The sequence below is a fragment of the Carassius auratus genome, chromosome 17 (genome assembly GCF_003368295.1).
Source record: "Carassius auratus strain Wakin chromosome 17, ASM336829v1, whole genome shotgun sequence".
NCBI classification, from domain to species: domain Eukaryota; kingdom Metazoa; phylum Chordata; class Actinopteri; order Cypriniformes; family Cyprinidae; genus Carassius; species Carassius auratus.
Genome location: NC_039259.1, coordinates 479377 through 503117, shown reverse-complemented (window position 1 = coordinate 503117; position 23741 = coordinate 479377). Strand labels below are relative to the sequence as shown.

Below are 23741 nucleotides of genomic sequence, written 5' to 3'. Positions count from 1 at the left end.
TTTTTATTATTACTTATTTATTTTGTGTAACTTAAAATGGTTATAATTTAATTCTATTTCATGAGAAACAACAACAACTGATGTTTCTCAAATCATCATCTTTTATTTAATGTTTAGTTCAATGTTCCCCAGGCTTTCTGTGTCATGAATGTTGATCAAACAACAAAACAGACAGGACAATCACTTTAGCTTTAACACAGTTTTATTAATTTAATTTATACCGTGAAGACTGTGTTATTTTCCCTCTGATGGACCTTGCTCACGTTGTGTTTCTCTGCAGTGGAAGTCTTCATAGTTATGTGAACTGAAGATAAGTGAATGACAGAGTACCACAGATATATTTGTTACATTCCCATTTGCTCAAATATCACAATACTGTTTTCATGACTTTGAATCAAAGGAAATAAAAACTGAGCGAGACTGATAACTGCAGTCAGAAGAGAGAATGATGTCATAATTAAAGGGATAGTTCACCCAAAGATGTGATGCTTAGCTGCTCATCCCCAGGACGTCCAAGATGCAGGTGACTTTGTTTCTTCAGTCAAACACAAACTGAGATTTTTAACACAAACCGTTGCAGTCTGTCAGGAAACTTTCCAGGATTCTTTTGGTATCTATTGTGAATTTTTGGAAAGTTTCCAGAAATGTTCCACCCCTTTGCAACCCTACTGCAAAATCATCCTAAACAGTTATTTTCTTTTCCCCAAATAGAGCTATTCAAGTCATCTGCTGATTTTTATATCTATATTTTCCATAATGAAATATACTGTATATTGCATAAAAACAAAATATCGCAATGTGAGTTTTCTTCTTCAGTGTTGTGCAGCCCTAGTTTTCTCTCAATCATTGGGGCGCTCTGGAGGCTTCGTGATTGGGCTGGCAGGAATCTGGGCTCTTAAGACACAACATATTGACTGGGCCATCCATCATCTCTTAGCATGCGCTCAGGCCTGCCAATACACCCCCCCACTCCATACGAGAGGCAGAGCAGGCCTCCCGAAATACTGCCGTCTTCTGTCGTTCCTCATCCGTTCTGTCAGACCGGCCCTGAGCTCATCCCATCTGCATGTTTAACCTCAGCCTGTCCTTATACACACACACACACACACACACACACACACACACACACACACACACCTATAGGTGCCATACTCATACTGTGATGTGTGTGAAATGTTTTGTTGAATATACAGTTTTTTGTTTAGTCATGTTATATAACTAAATGAGCAGCATCCAGACCAGCGGACGATAATGTTTTGTTTATTATAGTCACGCTGCAGTTTTGTGTCTGCTCTTTAAATGCGCTGGAGCTCTTTAAGGGAGGATGGATTCTGATTGGCTGTCAGTGTTTGAAAGTGATTCCAGCAAGGGTTATTATAGTTTATTACAACAAATATTAAAAACATAGAAAATTTAAAGAAAAACAAAATGACTGACATAAAACATGTTGTATAGTATGAAATATTCTGCAAGGAGCATGTCATTTTATGAGCTGTATATATGTGCTGTGTTTTGTGGTAAATAAATGCAGGCTTGGTGAGCAGAGGAGGATTCCTTTAAAAACATTAGAAGTCGTCTTGAACACACAGATGGTTAAATAGGTATACACTGTAACATCCAGAAACTAATAAAAATTAAAAATACACAACAACATTACTAAAACTTTAAGTAAAATAAAAATGAAATATATTAATTTTGTTTAAATAAAATAATAAGAAATAAAAATATTAATAAAAACTAGAATAGTCTTTCAGTATTACTAAAAACATTCCAGTGATACCATTCCACTGTGATATTGTCATTATAGCTTTAAACATCTTAAACCTCTCATAGAATGATTTTTCAGGACGATCTCATGTGAGATGATGAGGAAGAGGTGTTGCTCTGAGGTCTCCTCCAGTGATCTCCCTGATGCTCTGATCATCTACTGCTGCTGTCAGCTGGAAGTCCTCTGATAGGGGCATACTTCAACAATTAAACACATTCAGATGCTTGTTTGTGTAAATACAGTGAGTGTTTTATTTGTTTGACAGTGATGACGTGTAATATCACAAGACTTTACTTACTCTCGTTTTGTGATTGAGAAAGTAAAGTGTAGTTGGTGCGTGTGGTGTTCCCAAATGCATGTTAAACTCACAGCGGACTCAGAGGAGCATGAAAACCACACGCAAATAAACACTGTGACTCTTCACAAACAAAGTGTATGGTGTGTGGAAAATAATGCTTCTTGAGCCTTACACCATGTAAACACATAGCGTTACACCAAATACAACTGATGTTCTGTTTAGCATCGTCATCATATGACACCTTTAATGCTTTAGTACAGAAAAAACAAAGAATTAAAGCATCTTTTACCATCAGCCAGGACACCCCAGAAACCAATGTCCGAAATCTAGCAACCTGATGACAGCATCCATTAGTCATTAAGATTAATAATCTTCTCTTCAATAAATGATAAACAAAAATGCTACTATTTACCCCCCCCCTTTTATTTTGTTTATTCAACATATGAATACATATCTGATTTTAGATGTTAATATGCAGTTAATTGTGATTAAATGACATCTGTGCAGTGATTGATCTGAATAGATCCTCATGCGTCTGCAGCGTATGCATGTAAGCAGCGTATCCTCCTGACAGGAGTCTGCCGGACGCTCCTGTAACACAGATGTTAGGAGTCATCTGTCATCCAGGCCTCGCGCGGCCCGAGCTCTGGCTGTTCTGGAGGGACGGGGAATTGGACACATGCTGTCACTCTCCCCGCCTCACAATAGAGACTCATGCAAATCCTGCGCGGCGCAGGCCGAGATGGTGAGGGTGACATCAGCCGGGCCTGTCCTCTGACTGCTCAGCATTAGAATTGGAAATGAAGCGCTCTTAAGAGTGCCATCCGGATCTCATGAGGCGCTGTCACTCCTCCCCTGAGAGGGGCCGCGGCCGGGCCCCGTACAACCCCATGAATGAATTTGGGTGTAATGATCGGCCCTCTTTAAAATGCCATTCCACCCAGTTTGCATGTGTCTCCGGAGCAGGAATGAGGAGGACTACTGGAGATGTTGTGAGCGGGACTCGTGCAGATGCTCCCCGTTTGGGCGTGTTTGAATATACACACACCAAGGGCCTTAATGCGTCTGAAAGGGCCCTAATGTGCCGTTTTCATCAGCACTGAGGCGGGCTGCAATATGGTGCCAGTGGCTCGCTTGGGGAATATGAATTTTGATTAAGGATGCACTCAGGCTTTTGAAATCCTGAGGAAGTGTCAGAATAATGGATGTCGAGCAAATGTCAAGCATTTGTTAATTTCTCTGTTATCGGGGGTTTGTCTAGCGCGAGGTGCCATTGATATGCTGATTGCTTGGCTGCAGACGGTGTGTTTGTGATGGCACACTCGCAGAAGCGCTCCTCATTGATTATTTATCCTTATCCTCACATTACATGCCTGTTAATCCAGCGGCCGAGTGGGACTGACGGTAACCAGCCTGTTTCACCAGGCCTGCTGAGTCTGACTGCTTCAGCGTCACTTGTGTGTGGTTCGGCTGCTGTTTCATGAACTCAGACGCAGACTGTGCTGTGGGAACCTGAGCACCCAGAAGAGACCGCAATTAACAACTGTGTGATTAGAAATATATATATACACACACACACACACAGTGGCATCTAAAGTTTAGGAACCCATTGCACAATCGGAGGAAATGTAAATAATTTAACAAAATAAGACAGATCATACTTAATGCATGTTATTTTTTATTTAATACTGTCCTGAGAAAGATAACTTGCATACAATGTTTGCACTTAGTCCATGAGACAAAAAATGAAATGATCAAAATAACCCCATTCAAATGTTAGTGAACCCTTGGTTTTTAATACTGTGTGGATGATCCACCCTTTCTGTTTTGTGATGGTTGTTCATGAGTCCCTTGTTTGTTCTGAACAGTTAAACTGAGCTCTGTTCTTCAGGAAAATCCTCCATGTCCTGCAGAATCTTCCATTTTCCAGAATATTTTGCATATTTGAACCCAGCAGTGACTTTATGATTTTGAGATCCATCTTTTCACACTGAGGACGACTGAGGGCTCAACTATTAATAAAATGTTCAAATGTTCCCCGATACTCCAGAAGGAAACACATTGCATTAAGAACAAGAAAACTATTGAACAGGATGAGCATGTCCAAATTTTTATTTAGTTTTATTTAATTTTTTTCCCATTTAGTACTGCCCTTTGTAAGCAACATAAGATGCGGTTTAACAAATTAAGTACAATTTACCTTGATCTTCAAATTACAAAACTTTTAACTCCCTGCAGTCAGTAAATGAGTAAAAAAACCTGATTGAGTGTTTGGAACTATAAATATGAGCATAGTTCGTCTGTTAATATTATGCACTTTTTTTGTTTGTTACTCAGACGCAGGCCGTGTGCTGCATGAGACAAAAAGAAATCTAGCCATAACCACCTACACCTACCACATCTACTGTACATGCAGTTCAGTTTATCAGACAATGTTGTGTTTTATAATGTATAATGGGTCGTGTTTCATCACTATTTAGAGTAAAATATGGCATTCTAAGTCTGTCTACTGCAGAAGCCTATTCCTCTCTCAATTAGTAGAAAATGTGGTTTACATCTGGTCATGCATGGAAAAAAAAAGTACCGTCATATACCGTGAAACCAGTATAATAATAATAATAAAAATACAGTGATATTACTTTTTGGTCATACCACCTATTAGAGGTCTACATGGGTCCAAAAATTCATAAGACCCGTAAATGTGCCACATTGAAACGACCCGGACCGGTCTGTTATTTTGAAAGTTGGACCCAGGCCTGTGCAGAACTGAGAAATGTCAAAAATGTACCACCTGGAACCGGCGCGGGCCGTCAGCTATTTGAAAACTAGACCCGAACACACAGAGCTGACTGAACCCAATCGGCACATATTCCACAGCAAATTGCTGCGAAAATTAAACTTTTTGTCTTGCCTAATGTAAGAAGCCTTCTCCCTTGTACCTGACTGTGATGATGCACACAATCCTCCTTGCCAAGAAAGTTCCATCCGTGTTATTCCTCTCTTGCCAATTGAAAAGCTTAATCTACTCATTATTCCAGCTTCAGAAGTCCACTTGCTGTCACGGTGACGGATGACAAATGCCACTTTGCAGTTTAACATTTTTTGTATCTTGAGTCAACTTGTTTAATAGTTTAGACTGTTTGCCGTGGATTAATAACGATTACTCATCCAAGCCATGGCTGCGAACGGTAGCTTTACTTATTTGATATCAACTCTGTGTCTCTGAGCAGAGTTGGATCAAATGTTTTTAGATATAACAACAAGACGGTTCAACTGACGGAGAAACTGCAAAATGTGGTATAGTGGAATAAATCCCACCTTCTAAATAAAAAATGGTCATTGCATCGTTTTTTTTCCCCCCATTAATGACGGTCTTTTCTCATCACAATTTTACAAGAAAGTTACAAAACAACACATGAACGGCGCTGCCTGACTCTGATGACGGCCGGGTGTTCTCCGAGTCCGAGCGACACAATGTTAAACAGACCCGGGATCTGAATTAATCGATTCAGTTGAGGGGTGTTGTGATCCTCCGGTCTAAGGTCCTCCGTGAAGACCTTTACTACCCACCACTAACACACAGTAGTAAGAACCACAAACTTTTGAATGGGGTTATTTTAATATTTAATATTTTATTTTTTGTCTTGTGGATTATATGTAAACATCTTTTATGTAAAGTCTTACTCAGGACAGTACTAAATAAAAACATGCATTTAGTATGATCTCTGTTATTGTGTTAATTATTAAAATTTTCTGCTAGGGGTTCCCGAACTTTGACATGTCACTGTATATTACTATTTTACAGTATAATGTACTTCTCAATGTAGTTTTGCCGATATTATCGGACGATATGAGCCTGTTGCCGATATTAATCGAATCTGCGAATATGCCGCTGAAAAGAAGATATAATGCAGATAAAATGCCTGAAATTGTGTAATTGCTCCATTGTTTGCTACTGGCGACCTAGATGAAACACTTTAAAGCTTAAGTTATGGAAAACCATTACATTTGAATGGCCATATCTCTTTAATGGCGTGGCACATCTCCACCGAATTCGGGGGATCCCTTCAGCTCGAAGAACCCTCTCAAACGCATATCGAGTGTACATCTACATAACAAATATGTCGCTTTGTTTCATAATTACAGTGTACACGTTTTTCTTTATTTACCCTCAGAAAATGGAAGTTAAATGTGACAACATGCCCCAGTGGAGTACATTGTCATGTCAAAATGCCAGTTTTGATAAGTATTCTACAGCAGATGTAGCTAACTGAACGCAGGCCTACTGCAGTGCATTCTCTTAAAGTGACAGTCTTTATTTATTTCCATAAACAGCACAAATCGAACTATACTGAAACCGTGACACTAAAACCGTGACACAAATCGAACTGTGCCACCCCTAATGCATTCAGAAAATCTCGGAATCGATCCACAAATGGAAATGCATCAATTTATTATCCCAGCCCAGTTGGTTTGCATGCAGGAAGGCTGAATTACAGTTTTGTGCTACAGTGCCACTCTGGTCAAACCATATTATTGCAGGCCCTTACCTTATGTCATATCAAATAAAGAAAAATATTTCAGTGTAGAGCAACAACAACGTGTTAAAACATTTAGTTATTTTAACTTGAGATGCTCATGTTATAAAATAGAGAAGTGATGCAATGGATGCTCAGATGGTCAAAGTGTCCGGACTGTGCTGCATTCAGACGCGTGTCCAGTGACGTCAGACCTGGAGTGCGCTCCTCTCCTCTCAGTGTGAACACAAGTGGATCTGTCAGCTCAGGCCTGTGGCTTCTCTCTGTAATCACAGAGCTGCCAGCGTTTATATCCTCACACCAGAGGAAAACAGCCCTGTGAAAGAGGAGGCTGTGAGCGAGAGTGCATTTTCAGGGTGTCAAGGCTGATGTGTTGAAAGCATCCTTGATTAGTGAGAACCGGAATGAAACTCTAAAATCATGTGCACTGTTTTTTATAGCATGGTAATAATGTCCCACATGAAAGGGGCTGGTCTCTCTCGGTCTGCGTCTGAAAGTTAAGTTCCTCAATCTGGTGCACACAGAGTTCAGTATGAAGAGTTCAAACACATTTCCCATGTCCAGAACTGAATAAAGTCAAAACATAAAATAAAATAAAAAACCTTTGCACTGACATTGCCTCGAGCCTCTTTTTCGATTCGATGCAGTGTTTCAGTCTACATTACTTTTACACTGATGCTTAAGGAAGCCAGACTATTAGAATATAATACTATTATAAACTATTATAAACAACAATATATTATAATATATAATAATACTTGTGTGTAAAAAAAAACATTAATAAATTATTATTATTACTTTAAAATATTATTATTATTATATTTTCCTTTATTGTCATACCCCTAAGACATTACTGTTGTTACAGCTGCACTTCAAAAAAGTGTTAATTAATATTCACAATGATTATTTTACTTTACAGTAGGAAATTTATAGTATTTTTTAGCAGAATTTCTTTGCTTGCTCTAGTTAAACCCTTAAGTTGATAAAGGCAGGTTAAAGATGTCTTGTTATTATACAACAAGTGTAAAATGTGTGTAAAATAAGTATTTTATAAAGCACACAGAATGACACCTCTGCCAGAAAACAACCAAATAAAAAAACAAAGAAGGGCCGTCTCTCCCACTTCACTTCCTGTCAGATGTGATTTGTCCGATCATAATAAAGGTGAAAATGTTTTGCCTCCGGAATCTTCTGATTGGTCCACTGTTTTGGACCTGACAGTGATGAGTGGTGTTGTTCTTTTACTATGAGCGAGATGCGTGTGAGATGTGTACAAGAGGTGTGTGAGACGCAATCGAGAAGTGTGTGAGATGTGATGGAGACGCGAGCGAGACGCGTGCGAGACGCGTGTGAGACGCGAGCGAGACGTGATGGAGACGCGTGTGAGACGCGAGCGAGAAGTGTGTGAGATGTGATGGAGACGCGAGCGAGACGCGAGCGAGAAGTGTGTGAGATGTGATGGAGACGCGTGTGAAACGCGTGTGAGATGCGAGCGAGAAGTGTGTGAGACGCGAGCGAGAAGTGTGTGAGATGTGATGGAGACGCGTGTGAGACTCGAGCGAGAAGTGTGTGAGATGTGATGGAGACGCGAGCGAGACGCATGCAAGACGCGTGCGAGACGTGATGGATGCAGGTGTGAGACTCGAGCGAGAAGTGTGTGAGATGTGATGGAGACGCGTGTGAGACTCGAGCGAGAAGTGTGTGAGATGTGATGGAGACGCGTGTGAAACGCGTGTGAGATGCGAGCGAGAAGTGTGTGAGACGCGAGCGAGAAGTGTGTGAGATGTGATGGAGACGCGTGTGAGACTCGAGCGAGAAGTGTGTGAGATGTGATGGAGACGCGAGCGAGACGCATGCAAGACGCGTGCGAGACGTGATGGATGCAGGTGTGAGACTCGAGCGAGAAGTGTGTGAGATGTGATGGAGACGCGAGCGAGACGCGTGCAAGACGCGTGCGAGACGTGATGGATACGCGTGTGAGACTCGAGCGAGAAGTGTGTGAGATGTGATGGAGACGCGAGCGAGACGCGTGCAAGACGCGAGCGAGACGTGATGGAGACGCGTGTGAGACGCGAGCAAGAAGCGTGTGAGACGTGATGGAGACGCGTGTGAGACTCGAGCGAGAAGTGTGTGAGATGTGATGGAGACGCGAGCGAGACGCGTGCAAGACGCGAGCGAGACGTGATGGAGACGCGTGTGAGACGCGAGCAAGAAGCGTGTGAGACGTGATGGATACGCGTGTGAGACTCGAGCGAGAAGTGTGTGAGATGTGATGGAGACGCGAGCGAGACGCGTGCAAGACGCGAGCGAGACGTGATGGAGATGCGTGTGAGACGCGAGCGAGAAGCGTGTGAGACGTGATGGAGACACGTGTGAGGCCTGGGGTTGTGTGTTAGCGTGCTGCGATCAGTTGCAGTGCTGCAAACAGATGGGCATTGCTTCAGGCAGGAGGCTGCTGGTCAGCGTAATCTGCTTTGCTGACAGTTTTCAGGAGAACTGCAGTAATGACTCTTGGAGGCCAGACCAGAATAACTTGAACATGTCCTGTCACAGAAAGCCACCTTTCACGGCCGATCATAATTAGCGCTGAGACTGTGTTGTATGTGTCTGTGTCTGAGACACTGGAGAACATCTCCTGTACAGTTAAACAGATTCTCTTCTGCTGTATTCACAAACTCTCCATGGTTTAGTGGATTGCAGTTCATGCATGAGGAATCATTCATCTATAGGCTACATATGTGAGAAATGTATTCGTTTTTGCAGAAATGATTAACATTAACTTTTATTTATAGATTAATGTATGTATTGTCCGTTGTTAGTTCATGGTACCTTGTGTTAAAGTTAACATGTCTTATTATAAAGTGTTTAATCACACTACAGTAAATGTAGTTGACCAGCAGTGTGCAGGCATTTTACATGATTGAACATAAACAGTCAAAGCAATAAATATATTTATTTATATATGATGTATGAGAACTGTCATGCACTTCAAGAGAGGAAAACGCCAGATACACGACATTTTAGGAGGTTTAGAAGTCTGACACTTTTAAAGGTTCAGAAAATAACTGCTCAGTTTCCATTGATTTACATTTTTAAAGATTAATTTAAATTGTCTTTCTTTCATTTGAGTACTACTGTTTTTGGAAATACATTTCTATTAAGTCAAAAAAGAGAATCTAGAAAAACGCATCAAAAAAAAAAGTGTGTATATATAGTGTTATAAATTCAGTTGATGTTTTTCAGTTATTAAAATGTATTTAAAGCATATAAATAACAATTAAAACATTAGACTTGGAATGTAGGGGAAATATGATATTTTGTAAGATGTGTTTTCTAATTTGAACGAGTGTTTCATCATGTAAATGTGCTTTTAAACTGATGTCACATTGATTTATTCATCTGATAAGAATTTGAGATCAAGCTACAAAAAAAAAGAGAAGGTAATCAAGCATAGACACATGAAACTATTATTAAAACATAAACCACTTTTGGGTTTAATTTGTGTTGTGAAATGACACACTCACTTCAGCTCAAATATTCTCTGATGACCATAACCTGACATGACGGTGCTTCACGCTGTTTATTATGGCTCCAGACTCAAATACTTATTTTAGCTGTGTGTAATTTTAGCACAAGACCTTCAGACCGTCTGAATGCACTGTGCTTCCAGCAGAAAGAGGTTTTCAACATCATCTGACTGTCGAAGAGGCGAGGCAGATGTTCCTTTGCACTTATCTGCATGTGTAATTAGACCGATTTGCATATGTAGAGCATGAGGCACAAACACAGGCGCTTTTGCTTTAGTGATGAATGTTGACTTCGGGGGGAAATCTTGGTAAGATGGGCTTATCAGACGTTATACACTCGGACCGACGCTGCAGATTTGTTTACGCACGCCTCCTTCTCCAGATGTTTACTGAAGTCGTGTCATGAAGTTCACTAACAGTTGTGTGCACATTAAACTACATTTACTCCTGTAAATTTACTTACTAAAGGCCTTGAAATCATTAGGACTAAACTGAGCTCCTCTGACGGATGTGAGGGGATCTTCACGTATGGATCTGAGGCACACGCTCATTATTATCAGAACACATGACGATGCTGGCGCTCCATTAGCCAGGTGGCATTCATTAGGTTAATTGCTGCCATTTCTTATTATTAATAGTTTGTGAAAGTGGCACCCTTGGAAATGATTAAAGACATTAAACAACTGAAAGCTGATAAGGTGTCATTCTCTTTTATTTTGGTGTGTGTGTGTGTGTGTGTTGACAGAAGTGGGGTTTGATCCTGATAAAGCAGTGTTTTCGTGTTTTCCCCTCTTTCACTGTGAGTGGCTGCTGAGTTGCGGGGTGAATCCGGATGACTGTGTGGAGGCTGTTCTTGTATTAATGCATCATGCACGGCTGTCAGGAGGGTAATTATGGCCAGAGCGGCTGATTCCCAAAGCGCTCTTGTGTTTCCAGACCTTCTGTTTTATCATGTTGGGAATGACGTGCTGGAGGCCATCAGCATTACGCTCTTTATGACCTTCTAATGATGCTCTTTATTTGAATGCTGCTCAAACGCTTCCCTTGATTTCCCCTCAATTCAGGAGGATTGTGGACATTTTTAGCTGCTCTGTGAATTCTTCTTGATTCGATTCCCGAACGTTTTTTGCAGATTGAGATTTTATTCGATTTGATTAAAAAAAATAGATTTAGATTTAATAGATAAAAATAGATTTGATTCTATATTTAAGGTGTATTTTATAAGACTACAAAAATGCTTCTGTTATTGTGTCTTACGTAAGAAAAAGACAGACTACTTTAGATTGTTTCTTGTATCAAGCAACTTACCTTGCATTCATTGTATACATTTACATTTGATCAATTCTTGCTTAAATATAATATAATTTTATATAAAAAAAACAGCGTTTCCTAGGTTGCCGCTGTGAACAAAGCAGCAATACGCTTATGAACACTACTTTAATAAGCATCATTCAGGAGCGAGATGAAAAATAAAATAAAGACCGTTCCCCTCAGAAATACATTCATATAAAGTCCTACTTCAGTTGTATCTGGATTAGTTTGGCAGTCAAACAGTTGGAATCATCACATATTTGATTTGATTTTCACCCGGCTCGCAGTTCATTGTTACATCCCTAGAAAACAGTAGGAGAATTTATACAATCACTTTTATAACTTCAACTACGGTTTTCTCTTGTGGGCTATATGCAAATATATTTTATGTGAAATATTTTATTCAGGTCTGACTAAATGAACAATTATATTCATTTTGTATGATCCCTCTTATTTTGATGATAATTTTTTACATTTGTACAGATTCAGAAAAGGGGTATGTACATTTGACCTCCACTGTATAAAGCACAAGCTGAGTATGGCTGCTTTTTATATTTCTGTGTAGAATATAAATATATTTTCAGTGCAGGACAGATTCTTCATGTGGTTAGTCATAAAGAACTTGTGCATGCAGTGCACTAAGTGTAAAATAGTGTCTAAATACTGTATATAGTGCTAGTAATATGTGGTTATGGGCCCAGTTATACTGTGTTTGTTTGCTTCTGAATGTCTGAACACTAATAGTGTACTCTTTACTAAACCTTCTTTAAATTGGGCTGGACTTAGACTTCAGTTAAATGCTTAAATGAAATTGGAATTAATTTGCTAACTGAAAACAAGCATTTTCAAGGCTGTTATCAGTCAATTATTGTGATCTTATGAAGACTAAATTTCATCTGAGTGATACATCTATCTATCATGCACTATTTGAAGATGAATGAACACAGATATTTTGGATGAAAACCAGTAGGCTTGAGACTGCCAAATAAATAACAGTGTCAAGCTCCAGGAAAGTATGAAAAGCATCATCAGAATAGTCCATCTGCCATCAGTGATTCAACCGTAACATTATGAAGCGACGAGACGAGTGTTGTAATTTTATATTTGTTCATTCAGTTTCTTGAATGCTCCTGCTAAATGCACCTATTGTACCTGAAAATAAAGCACTGTTTGTTTAATTTGTATATTATGCGTAGCTGTAATGTATATCTAAGTCATTCTTTTATCTTTGTTATTAAAAAAAGAGAAAGATTTTTAACTTCGTCCTCTTTGGCCTATAAAATATAAATATGTTTAGAAATGTAATATTTCAGTGTTTTTACTGTAGTTTTTCATCAAATGAATGTAGCCTTGATGAGCAGAAGAGACTTCTTTCAGAAACATGAGAGATGCACTCGTCTGATCAGAAGTGTGTGTTGTGGTGAATGTGAGTGGAGTTGGTTTTCGTGTGTTTGCTGAAGGAGTGTAGATCGTGATTCAGATGCAGAGCCTCTCGAAGCTCGTTTTCATCTGATGGTGTATTTAGTTTGGGGAAAGCCTTTCAGACCTTAAACGGTGAGTCTAAACTAGCCCATAATTCAAAGTTCGGCCTGTTGTTTGACACAGAGCTGTTTTCACAGATATTAAGGGCAGTTTACCTCCTTTTAACTCAACAGACTAAAGATTTAGCAATTAGGCCCTAATCAGGATCATTATATGGAGTAATCCACCTGAATCCTAACAGATGTGTGAGTGCACTGGTCAAGGTCCAGTGTTGATGTGTTCACCTAATGCTGTTATTTGGCTGATCTTCATGCTGGCTTTGTTCACTGCCAAAACTAACTCAACACTTTAGGATTTTGATTTGAGTTTTAGTTATGGATGTCAATTTTCAATAATTTCCATGATCGATCGATCGATAATCGATTAATTGTTAACCTTAAAGGGGTTATATGATGTGATTTCCAAGCAAGCTCTTGGGGCATAAAGAAGATCTGCAAAGTTGCCAAGACTAAAGATATATTCTTTATAAATGTTAAGACTCAACCACTCCCTCCTAAAACGGCTCTTATAAACACACCCCACATGTCTGTCACAATTTGGGATGATTTGCATAACGCCGGCCCAATGTTCACGCAAAGATAGAAGGTGTAACTTTTATTATTTCTGTAGTATTGTTGTCGCCGGCGCCATGTTGTATAGACGCTGTGTGTTTTGTTGTGAAAGTGAAGATGTTTGGTGAGGATGATATCCGCTTCCTCATGCCTAGAGCTGATCCGTGCTGGTCACTGAGGAAATACAACAAACTCTCTTCTGTGGAGTCCTGCCTGGGGTCTTCACATGTGGTTCCCACTACCAAGTCTGGCATGAGTGACGCGGTGTGTTTACTGGAAATCAGTGGTTAAATTGTATTTACAGCACTGTTCCAAAGCAGTTCAACCCAAATACAATTTATGCAGAGTAGTCTACAACGGATCTGTGCTCAAAGGCTGTTTCTATAAAGGGGGCAATTCCAACTTTGCGAGGACAGTCTGGTGCTTCTGACTCACAGTCTGTAAGTACGTTTTCATATTTAAAGAATTTGCCACTGATGATTCAAACATGAGTTTTGATCAGTGTAGAGTAGAGCTTGTTTTTAGCTGTTTCTCCAATCACAAATGCAGAATTGGTTTTGTTTACACAGTGATACGCTAAGCTAAGTGTTAAAAAAGTCATTATAATCAGTAATTATGTCCCCACTGGATGTGACAGATGTCTTTTCTTGGTTTAGTCTCTGTGCTCCGGGACACACATCACAGTATAGTGAGGGGTGTAACATTTCCGTCACACACTTGAGGTATTCAGCCAATCACAGTGCACTGGATAGCTGGCCAATCAGAGCACGCCTCGCTTTTCAGATGAGCTCTGTAAAAAATCGATGTGTTTCAGAAAGCCGGGCATAGAGGAGAAACAATAATGTACAGTAGGTGGAAAATAATGTGTTTTTTTTTTTTTTTAACCACATAAACACATTGTATTACACCAAATACACAAAATAATGTTCTTTTAAACAACATCCAATGACCCCTTTAATGAAGCAAAATGAATCTATTGCACGGCATGCAGGTGACGGCATATGGCTTTTTGGATGTTATTACTCATATATTTTAAGTAAAGCTTAAGCGTTGAATAAGGTAACCATGCTATTAAAGCATGTGGTTCACTTGTAAACATGCAAGTAAGCATGTAGACAGGATGTTATCCTTCAAGATAATATGCTCACTCAATAATATGAATAGCCAAATGAACACAGAGACCTCAGTACTTGGTACACCACACACAATGACCGTAACAATCAGTGAATAGTGTTTGAGTATGAATGGGTCACTTTGAGTAGAAAATAAACTCCAGGTGTCACAAAACAGTATGTTACTAAAACAAAACAACTAAACTAAACAACTAACAACAAAAGCAACCATAAAACAGTGTGCATTGTTAATTATTCATGCCACATTGCATGTTGGGAAATATGGGATCATAACTTTGATATTTACTTAAAGAATCCTTGTAAACATAACAAACGGTTCCAGGTAAAATATACTTATTAGTTTTAACTTTAATTTCAACTTAGGCAGGTCCATTTGAATTTACTCATGCATTTAAGTAAAATAAATGAAACCTCAAGTAACTTATTGAATTAAACGTGATATTTTGAAGTAAAAAGACATAATAGTATTTGTTTGTAAAATTTACTTAACTGATGCTATCTTTTATATACAAGTTAAAAAAAATTACTTTTTACAGTGTACACACACACACACACACACACACACACATATATATATATATATATATATATATATATATATATATATATATATACACACACACACACACACACACACACACACACACAAATGCATAAATGTTTTTATAATATTAATATATGTATAACAAAATAAAAATGTTGGGAAAAATGCAATGATGCTCAAATGACGGAGTAATTTAGTCACTCATTCAACTGATTCGTTTAAATGGCAGATTCATTCAGAAATGAGGGAAATTATGTCTTTTCTGAATGGCTTTCTGAATCATTGACTCACTTGATTCAGTTACGAAGCACCGCTGTGTTGCTTAGCTTTGATTGGAACAATTTTCATCAGTGAAGTTGAGCGAATAGTCAGTATTGTTTCTAAAATGTAAGTCACTTCATTTTAACTTAGTTTATTGAACCACTGTATAAATTAAGTCTCACATTGCAATCGCGTTGATATTTGGATTAAATATCTTGGTTGTGCAATGCTGTGTACCTAAATCATATATTATTATTATTTTTACCGCAGTATCCATCTATAACTTTCTGTGGGTGTTGTTGCACTCATTTGTTTTTATTTCTGCACGAGTCTCTCTCTTTTTTTCTTGATCAGCTGCTGTAAGTGTGACGTCAAAAAAAAGCTGGCCAGTCAATTGGTGCATCTGTAGTGTTTTCTGTCCAATCAGCACCAAGAGCAGCTCAGACGCTGAGGTGAGCAGATGAGGGTTTGGAGTGTGGGATATTCCCGTCGGATCTGTGTTCCAGGTGCACGTCCTCCGCAGGTGTTTGACATTGAGCGCCGCTGAAGATGAATGTAGCTTAGGGCCATCCGTGGAATTGAGCGGCCCTTGGGAGCGCAGCTTGCTGCCATGAAAGACTCCTCTTTGAGAGGCCATGGGCTGCAGGGGGAACATCCTGATATCCCACAAACTCCAGCCATCATCATCATCATCATCATCCCAAACAGCCCAGCTGCTGGCGGGACTCATGCGTCAGTGTCAGTGCCAGCAGACCACCGGATGATTCATGTGCACAGACATGGATTCATACATTCAAATAAACAGATGCTTCTATGATTCTGAATAAAATAAAGTTATGACCTAAAATAAGAAATGGGTTAAATACGTGCTGCTCATTTCTTTGGCCATAAATGCATATTCACTGACTTGAATATTTGTTGTTTTCTAATCTTTCTTAGAGAAAACAAACTGATTATAATATTTGAAAAACTAGCTGCCAAATTAGAGTCGTGATGAAATCAACTTGCAGAAGAAAAATTATTTCAGGAAATCATCTAAAACAGGAAATGATGATGATGACGAATCAGATGCCAGTATATTAGTGACTGGTGTGAGCAGATTAGTTTCAGTCATCAGGAATATTTCATAGTTTGATCAGGATGGAATCTCAAAATTCAGAATTCAGAACCTGTGCAGAAGAGACTTTAAACTCAGTAAACTCTTGTTTTGTGGCTTTTTTGTCTTGATTTTTACATGATCGAGGAGAGAGGTGTGGAATATAGCTGGTCGCAGGTACGATTAAACCTTGAACGTGGGGAAATGTATTATTTAAGGCCTGGAAAGTCAACATTTAAAAGGTGACAGACTTCAACTGTTTCAAACAACATTCTTAAGAATAATTTTTTGTGATTTATCATTCTCACACGCACACACACACACATACACATAGGTGTGTGTAAAAAAAAATCACAGTTATAGTGGTATATTCAGTCTATTTTTTTGAGAGCCTGTTTAATTTATGCTCCATTATAGTATCCTTGTTAATTGTTTTTGTCTCTTTGTGTTTTATTGTCTGTTTAGCACTCTGCTCTGCTCCACGCTCAAATCTGCTCTAGAAATAACTGTACTTAAACTCAACTTGTGCCATTACAAATGTACTACAAATCAAATATAGTTTAGTAGTAGTGTCTGCGCGCGTGCTTGCTTGTGTGTGTGTGTGTGTGTTTTGAAAGAAGTATCTTATGCTCATCAAGGTTTATTTGATTAAAAAAAAAAGTAATATTGTGAAATATTTTTACAATTTAGAATTTATTACTGTCATTTATTGCTGACACAAAGCTGGATTTTCATCAGCCATTACTCCAGTCTTAAGTGTCACATGATGAAGACAGAAAACCATTATTTTAAATACACATTTATTCATTCAGAAATAACAACACACAGTACATATTCTAAAGATCCATTTAAAATGACCTAATCCGGAGCGAGACCCCTTCAGGTACACAGATGTCTTGTGCTTGAGCTGTGACACTGTATTCCTCCGGCTCTGGCTCCGTGTCTCACACACTCATCTGAACAGCTTTGCCACACTTGTTTCCATGTTCCTACAGATTACAGACTTTGAAGCACTCCTCTCTCTTTGTCTGCGTGCAATGCACTCTGGTAATTAACTTTGTCCCTCTTTTATTTGTTCCAGTCTTCCTCCGTCCACTCTTCTGAGCATCTTCTCCCAGGAGTACCAGGTTAGAAGTTTTCTTCCTTTGTGCGGCCTGACAGCTGCCTAATTGAATGATGAATGTCCCCTTATTTCTGTGTAATTGAACTGCCAACTCTGTGATTGGTTTGGAGGATCACACACACACACACACACACACACACTCGCCTGAGTCTCGGTGGACCTCTGCCAGCCCGGCCCTTCCATCTGTCTAATAACATCGGGCCGCTGCTTATTTGCCGGACCTGTAATAAATTATGCTAAACCATTATTATTCTGACAATAATAATTTCCCGGTGCAGTGTGGCTCGGTGTGCTAAATGTTTGCTGACTCGGGCTGTCTCGAGCGCTTTGGGCGTCTGACAGAGATGATGATCGATGGCACAGAGCAGAGCCATTCATCATCCACCGACAGCTGTCACTCACTCGCTGAGTCTCCATGAATTACTCTTGTAGGTTTTAAACAAGTTGTTTTTAAGCTGTCCTCGGGTTAAGACGCCGCTGAATCACATTAGAAAGGAGAGCGGGAGTCATTGTGTTGTAGTAGAGGAGGAAATGAAAGAGCAGGGCCACCTGACCCCAACACTACACGAGGATATAAGGGGAAGAGACCCTGGGGCCCGTCACACACTGGGCTTACCTTTTATATTCAGTTATGAAGCGCTACACTGATCTCAAGTACCACTGATCAATACCTCTTGGCAGCTGCTAGTACGTTCTGTAGTATTTGGTAGCATTTTCTTTACTCTTTACTAAACTCTCTAAAAGGGTGATATGATATGTATTTGAGCTTTGAGATGAAAGAGAGAGAGAGCGAGAGAGAGGGCAAATATTTAGTATTTTAGGTCAGCATTGCCGTCTAATCAGCCAGTATTGTCCTAAATAACCTTTTATAGCATGGGGTTTTGACCAAACATATCCAATCTTTATTTTTGTAAAATGTTGTATTTTTTTTATTTATATTTTGGTGAAAAAGTAGAGTTTTGGACATGTAAGGTAATACAAATATATCTATCTATTTTTTAAGTACCTTAAAGTAACAATAAGTGAGCGTGTTAAACAAATATCTTAAAAAAGAAAAGAAAAAAAAGACGTTCCAGGAGCACGTTCCTCACCTTAGCTGTTTGCATCTCTGAAAGTGCAGTACAAACAGTGAATTATTGCAGTGTAAATCATCTGTGTTCTGTGTGAATCTGTGTTAAAGTTATTTCTGTGATGCTCCGCTGTATTTCCAGCATCATTCCTCCAGTCTTCAGTGTCACATCATGCTCAATATTTCTGTGGAAAACGATTATTTTTTAGGATTCACAGATGAAAGCTCAGATATTTTAAATATAAGTAGGCTTTATAACATTATAAATGGCTTTACTGTAACCTTTGATCAATTTAATGCATCCTTGATGATTAAAAGTAGTTTTGATGCTACTGTAAACACAGTTGCTTATTATTTTAATAAGTTAGTGGGCTCGAACCAAACTACCATTTGATTCATGTCATGAATGAGTGTAAAAACAGATTGAATCAAGCACTGGGTTCAAAACAGTCTGATCAATGTTATAAACCGCTAGATCAGACACACATCAGTTTGATTCCAGATCAGAACATCATATTTAACCCTCCTCTGGTCTGGTTTAGTTCAGATCCAGGTGTATTAGGACTCCTGATATATTAGGATGTTAAAGCTAAGCCAGAAACACCCACTACTGTGTGTGTGTGTGTGTGTGTACACTGCCTGATTAATGCTATTTAACATACACAGGATATATAAGTGTGATTGTTGAAGTTCCTGCTCCGATGTGTCTGTTTCAGAAAAGGATGAAGCGCAGCATGCCGAGGCATCACGCTCCTGACGTGATCAAAGCATATTATCAGAGGTGAGAAACATCTCAATATCTCTGAAACACTTTTAAAGCTGAACAATGACGCAGTGATCCAGTCCGGTGTTTAGACACTTCTGCTCCTGAATATTTCTCATCTGTTCTCACTAATACATGACTTCATCAGAATACACTTTATACACAATACATCTCACATCTAAAAGCTGAATAAATCATCTCTCCAGTGATGTGTGGTTTGTTAGGAGGACAGTATTTGAAAATCTGGAATCTGAGGGAGCAAAAATATCTTAATATTGAGAAAATCATCTTTAAAGTTGTTCAAATGAAGTTCTTAGCAATGCTTATTACTAATCAAACATTAGGTTTTGATATATTTATGGTAGGACATTTACAAAATATCTTCATGGAACATAATCTTTACTTAATATCCTAATGATTTTTGGTATAAAAGAGAAATCTATAATTTTGACCAAATGGTTTGTTGGATATTGCTACAAATATACCCCAGAGACTTCAGACTGCTTGTGTGATACACACACACACACACACATATATATATATATTCTATAGTCTGTAGTTTTTTTTTTTTTTTTTTACTTTTAAACTTAAGTTAAACTCTTTTTTTTAATGTGCTAATAATTGGAGTAATTGAAGCGGAGGCTCTTAAGGTCATGGACGTTTGTTGGAGGTGGAGATACAGAAGCTCAGGTGGGGCGCTGCTGTTTGTTATTCTCCCAAAAACCAAACCTGATGAAACCAGATGATCTGTAACAAACAGGCTGGTATCTGAAGGAGAGCTGTGTTCCTGCTGGTGATCTGTGAGGGCTCTGTGGTTTGAGGTTAATGACGGGCCTGGTCTGAGCCGTAGAGGCTGAATGCATCAGGGAGGCTGACATGTCCTGGCTTGCTGACTCTCTTCTGTGTTGTTCTGTGTGCTAATGAAGGTACCGCAGCGAAGCCAAGACTCGTCCTTCAGCCCCGCTGCTGCTGGAGCTCGCCCACCAGGTACTGTCTTATTCTCCAGGACTCCCAGTCTGTTAGTACTTACACCGATTGGGCTAATGGATCGGCCTATTAACCACTGATTCAGTGCAATTATCCTCCTTGGAAAAATAGCTGAGTGTCATTATCATAAGTGACATTCATAAATGTGTCTGCGCTCCATTATTGACTCGCAGGTCAGTGGTTAATATCTGTGTTTAGGTGTTATTTTTATTGTATTGTATTATTTTCATGTAGTTTATATTTTAATAATCAGAGGTATGACTAATCATTTAAACTAATATTTTAATGATGGTAGGGCTCTGTTAAATTTAATTCATAAATTGTGTGTTGTCTGTTGTCAGCTGGATTCAGTGTTTTATGGTTTTATTCAAACTGATCAAAAACAGAGCTAATAAAGTGGATGCATCAGACATCAAAATATGATCAAATAAAACTTTAACATTAATTTTTTTGGTAAACAAAGTTCTGCACAACAGAGGTTTACAGATGAATTAAACATGTACAAAACCATGTGAAAGTAAAAGGGAAACTTTATTAAAAGCCTGTCTTTATAACATGTTATATAAGTTAACGTTGAAGCTTTAACTTTAACTTTACAGTATATTATTTCACGATTAAATGTGACTGTTACAATACTCACCTGTTTTATAAGAGTGTGGTTTATAACAGTATGAACTCCATGGATTACAGTAGCTGTAGTTATTGTGAGTTAACCGTCGAGTGGTGTTTTACTGGGAAGTGACCGTACACGTCTCCGCGTGAGAACCGTTTTATAATCTGCTCTTCGAGGACTGTCATCTTTCAAACAGCAGTGAGATCTCATTATTGGATTATATGACCGATTGGTTTATAATGTTTCAGATGTAAAAGGTTTTCCAGTGAGCTTACGTGTGAAACGGACATTAGCCTCGCACAAACACTCAGACATGAACAATCAAGCAGTTAGATAGTGGACAGATCTTAAATAAAGAGTCTAGATATAGGTTTAAAATAAAAACATAATTTATTATAACATAAGTGGTTATAACGTGGTGTTTATTGTCTGTTATAAATCCTGCTATAAACACCTGTTGGAGGTAATGATTTTTAAATGTATTTGTGACTATTCATGAGATGATGTCCTATATTATGATGCTTTTTGGATAAGTATTTGTTGGTAATGAGTGAGGGAGCACAGGAACTGTTGTAGGTGTGTGTTTCATGATAATGTCTTCAGATCGCTGTACAGAACTGATGAAGGATCTGAGTGCTCTTCCTCATAAGTGTCTCATGACTCAGTTTAATGCACTACTTCACATTTACACTGTGCTCTCGTGGCGCTCTGCTTGCCGCTAATTGCTAGTCATAGCACTTTATAGCACAATATATGGCCAACTGATCTGCACTGTAAAAACTGATGAGAATTAGAGCCTGTCCTGATCTGACACACAAACAGCAGTGAATCCAGTCCAGTGTCCGTTAGTAAACCTGATTAAATAGTGATGAATGTGATTGAAGCTTCATAAACATTACTCACACATTTGAGATGAGAGATCTGATGAGAACGAGCACCTGAAACCTCACGCAGACGTCATTATTCAGTGTCCGCTTCATGCATTCTCTCAAATTAAAATTAGATTTGTCAGTTGTTACTGTTATGTTAAAATAAGATACAATTGATGTGACTGAAATAGATGTTTTAGGTACAGTGAACTGAATATAAGCTCGTTCTGTTAGTTTATCATGAAGGTGTTGTTGGAAGCGGTGGAGCAGATGAAGAGGTCTGAGGAGTATCTGAATCCCAAGTGTGTGGATCACACGTTGTGATTGATTAGTGATCCGCTCGTCTCTGTGTGTGTCGGTCAGGTGGACCTGTCTCCGGCTCTCCTGGCCCGTCTGATGGTGGAGTGTTTCCTGGAGGAGCGTCAGGCTTCAGTCGGTGAGTAGACCAGTTGATTTCCTAATGAGAGACAGACAGATGAGTGACGATGAAGTGTCCTGCAGGCCTTATCATTTCTCCTTTCGCCTCACTCTCACTGCATCAGACACACACCCAGCAGAAACACATGCTGTGATCCAGGTGTTTCAGATGGTGCCACACAAGTCTGCGCTTTTGACATTCTCTTCTCACTTAACTCCAACTTTTACAAGTAAAAATGTCTTAAGAAAATACCAGTTAATTCCAAACAATAGCTTGCAGTTTCTAAGTAAAAGCAAGTCAATCAACATCTTCAATTTTTGTAGTTGTTCATTGAATTTGAGGAACATATGCTCAGTTGGCAGCTGTATATGATCCTATCTAGTCTATATCCAAATATATTGCTACAGTGCTATTTTAGTATAATCAAAATACTATTATAGTTTTTAGTAAATTCATTTTTAATTGTATGCTTCCATAAAACAAGGATTATTGGAGTAATTTACAAGAAATGACTCCTTTCAGTTTTTGTACTTTTAAAATGAGTGTGTTACCATTTGGGAAATGTACTATCAATTTCTGAGTGAAAACTGTTTCAAAGTAAGTGCGACACCAAATTTATGACGTTGCTCATCTATTATTATTATTATTATTATTATTATTCCTTGTTGAAACAATAGAAGACTATTATCTATAGTGGAAAATAAGTCATCCATTTTTTATATTGTACATACTGTTGTGACGCATACATTTACTTTAATAAATGTTATTTTAGATTTATCAGTTAATTTCCGTAACACAATAAGTGATCTTATTGGTATGGTGCAGAATTTCATTATTGGTTCATCAGTATCCAGCACTGCATGTACAGGAGAAAATATATCTTTATATGTATCAGTGCGTGTGAACGGTGTTTTAGAGCACCAATATAGACATTTAAGCCAAAATATCAATATGTGATGATTAATGTTGTGTTTGCCAAAATAATAGGCTAGTCATTTGTGTGCAAATTGAGCAAAAAAGATATTGCTTTATCACACAGTTCCAACAAACTATTTAGCAAACACAAGATTACTTTGTTTATAATCTGATATATTGATTTCATGATATACATGATATACATATATTTCAAAAATACATAAAAAGAAAAAGCTTGACTTAATAGGGGTGATAAACTTAGTGCCATTTTTATGATACTTATTGTTGTGTTCTGGTTGATAACTGTTGATGGCCGTAATAATAAATCTGAGCTGTTTTGTCTCTTAATGCTTCAGGTGAAATCTGTCCTTCAAACATAGTAATGCATAAGAGTCAAGCTTTGCTCCTGAAAGAT

The 23741-nt window shown here is 38.6% G+C and overlaps 1 protein-coding gene across 4 annotated transcripts in view; it reads left to right on the top strand.

Moving 5' to 3' along the window:
- cdin1 (CDAN1 interacting nuclease 1) overlaps nucleotides 1-23741 on the top strand; it is a 94079-nt gene that overhangs the window by 6429 nt on the left and 63909 nt on the right. For all 4 annotated transcript variants that reach the window (XM_026285234.1, XM_026285235.1, XM_026285232.1 and 1 more), the window contains 4 exons: nucleotides 17651-17696; nucleotides 19478-19542; nucleotides 20451-20511; nucleotides 22357-22429. In XM_026285234.1, coding sequence (XP_026141019.1) covers nucleotides 17651-17696; nucleotides 19478-19542; nucleotides 20451-20511; nucleotides 22357-22429 — 245 coding nt within the window. The remainder of the gene's footprint in view (nucleotides 1-17650; nucleotides 17697-19477; nucleotides 19543-20450; nucleotides 20512-22356; nucleotides 22430-23741) is intronic.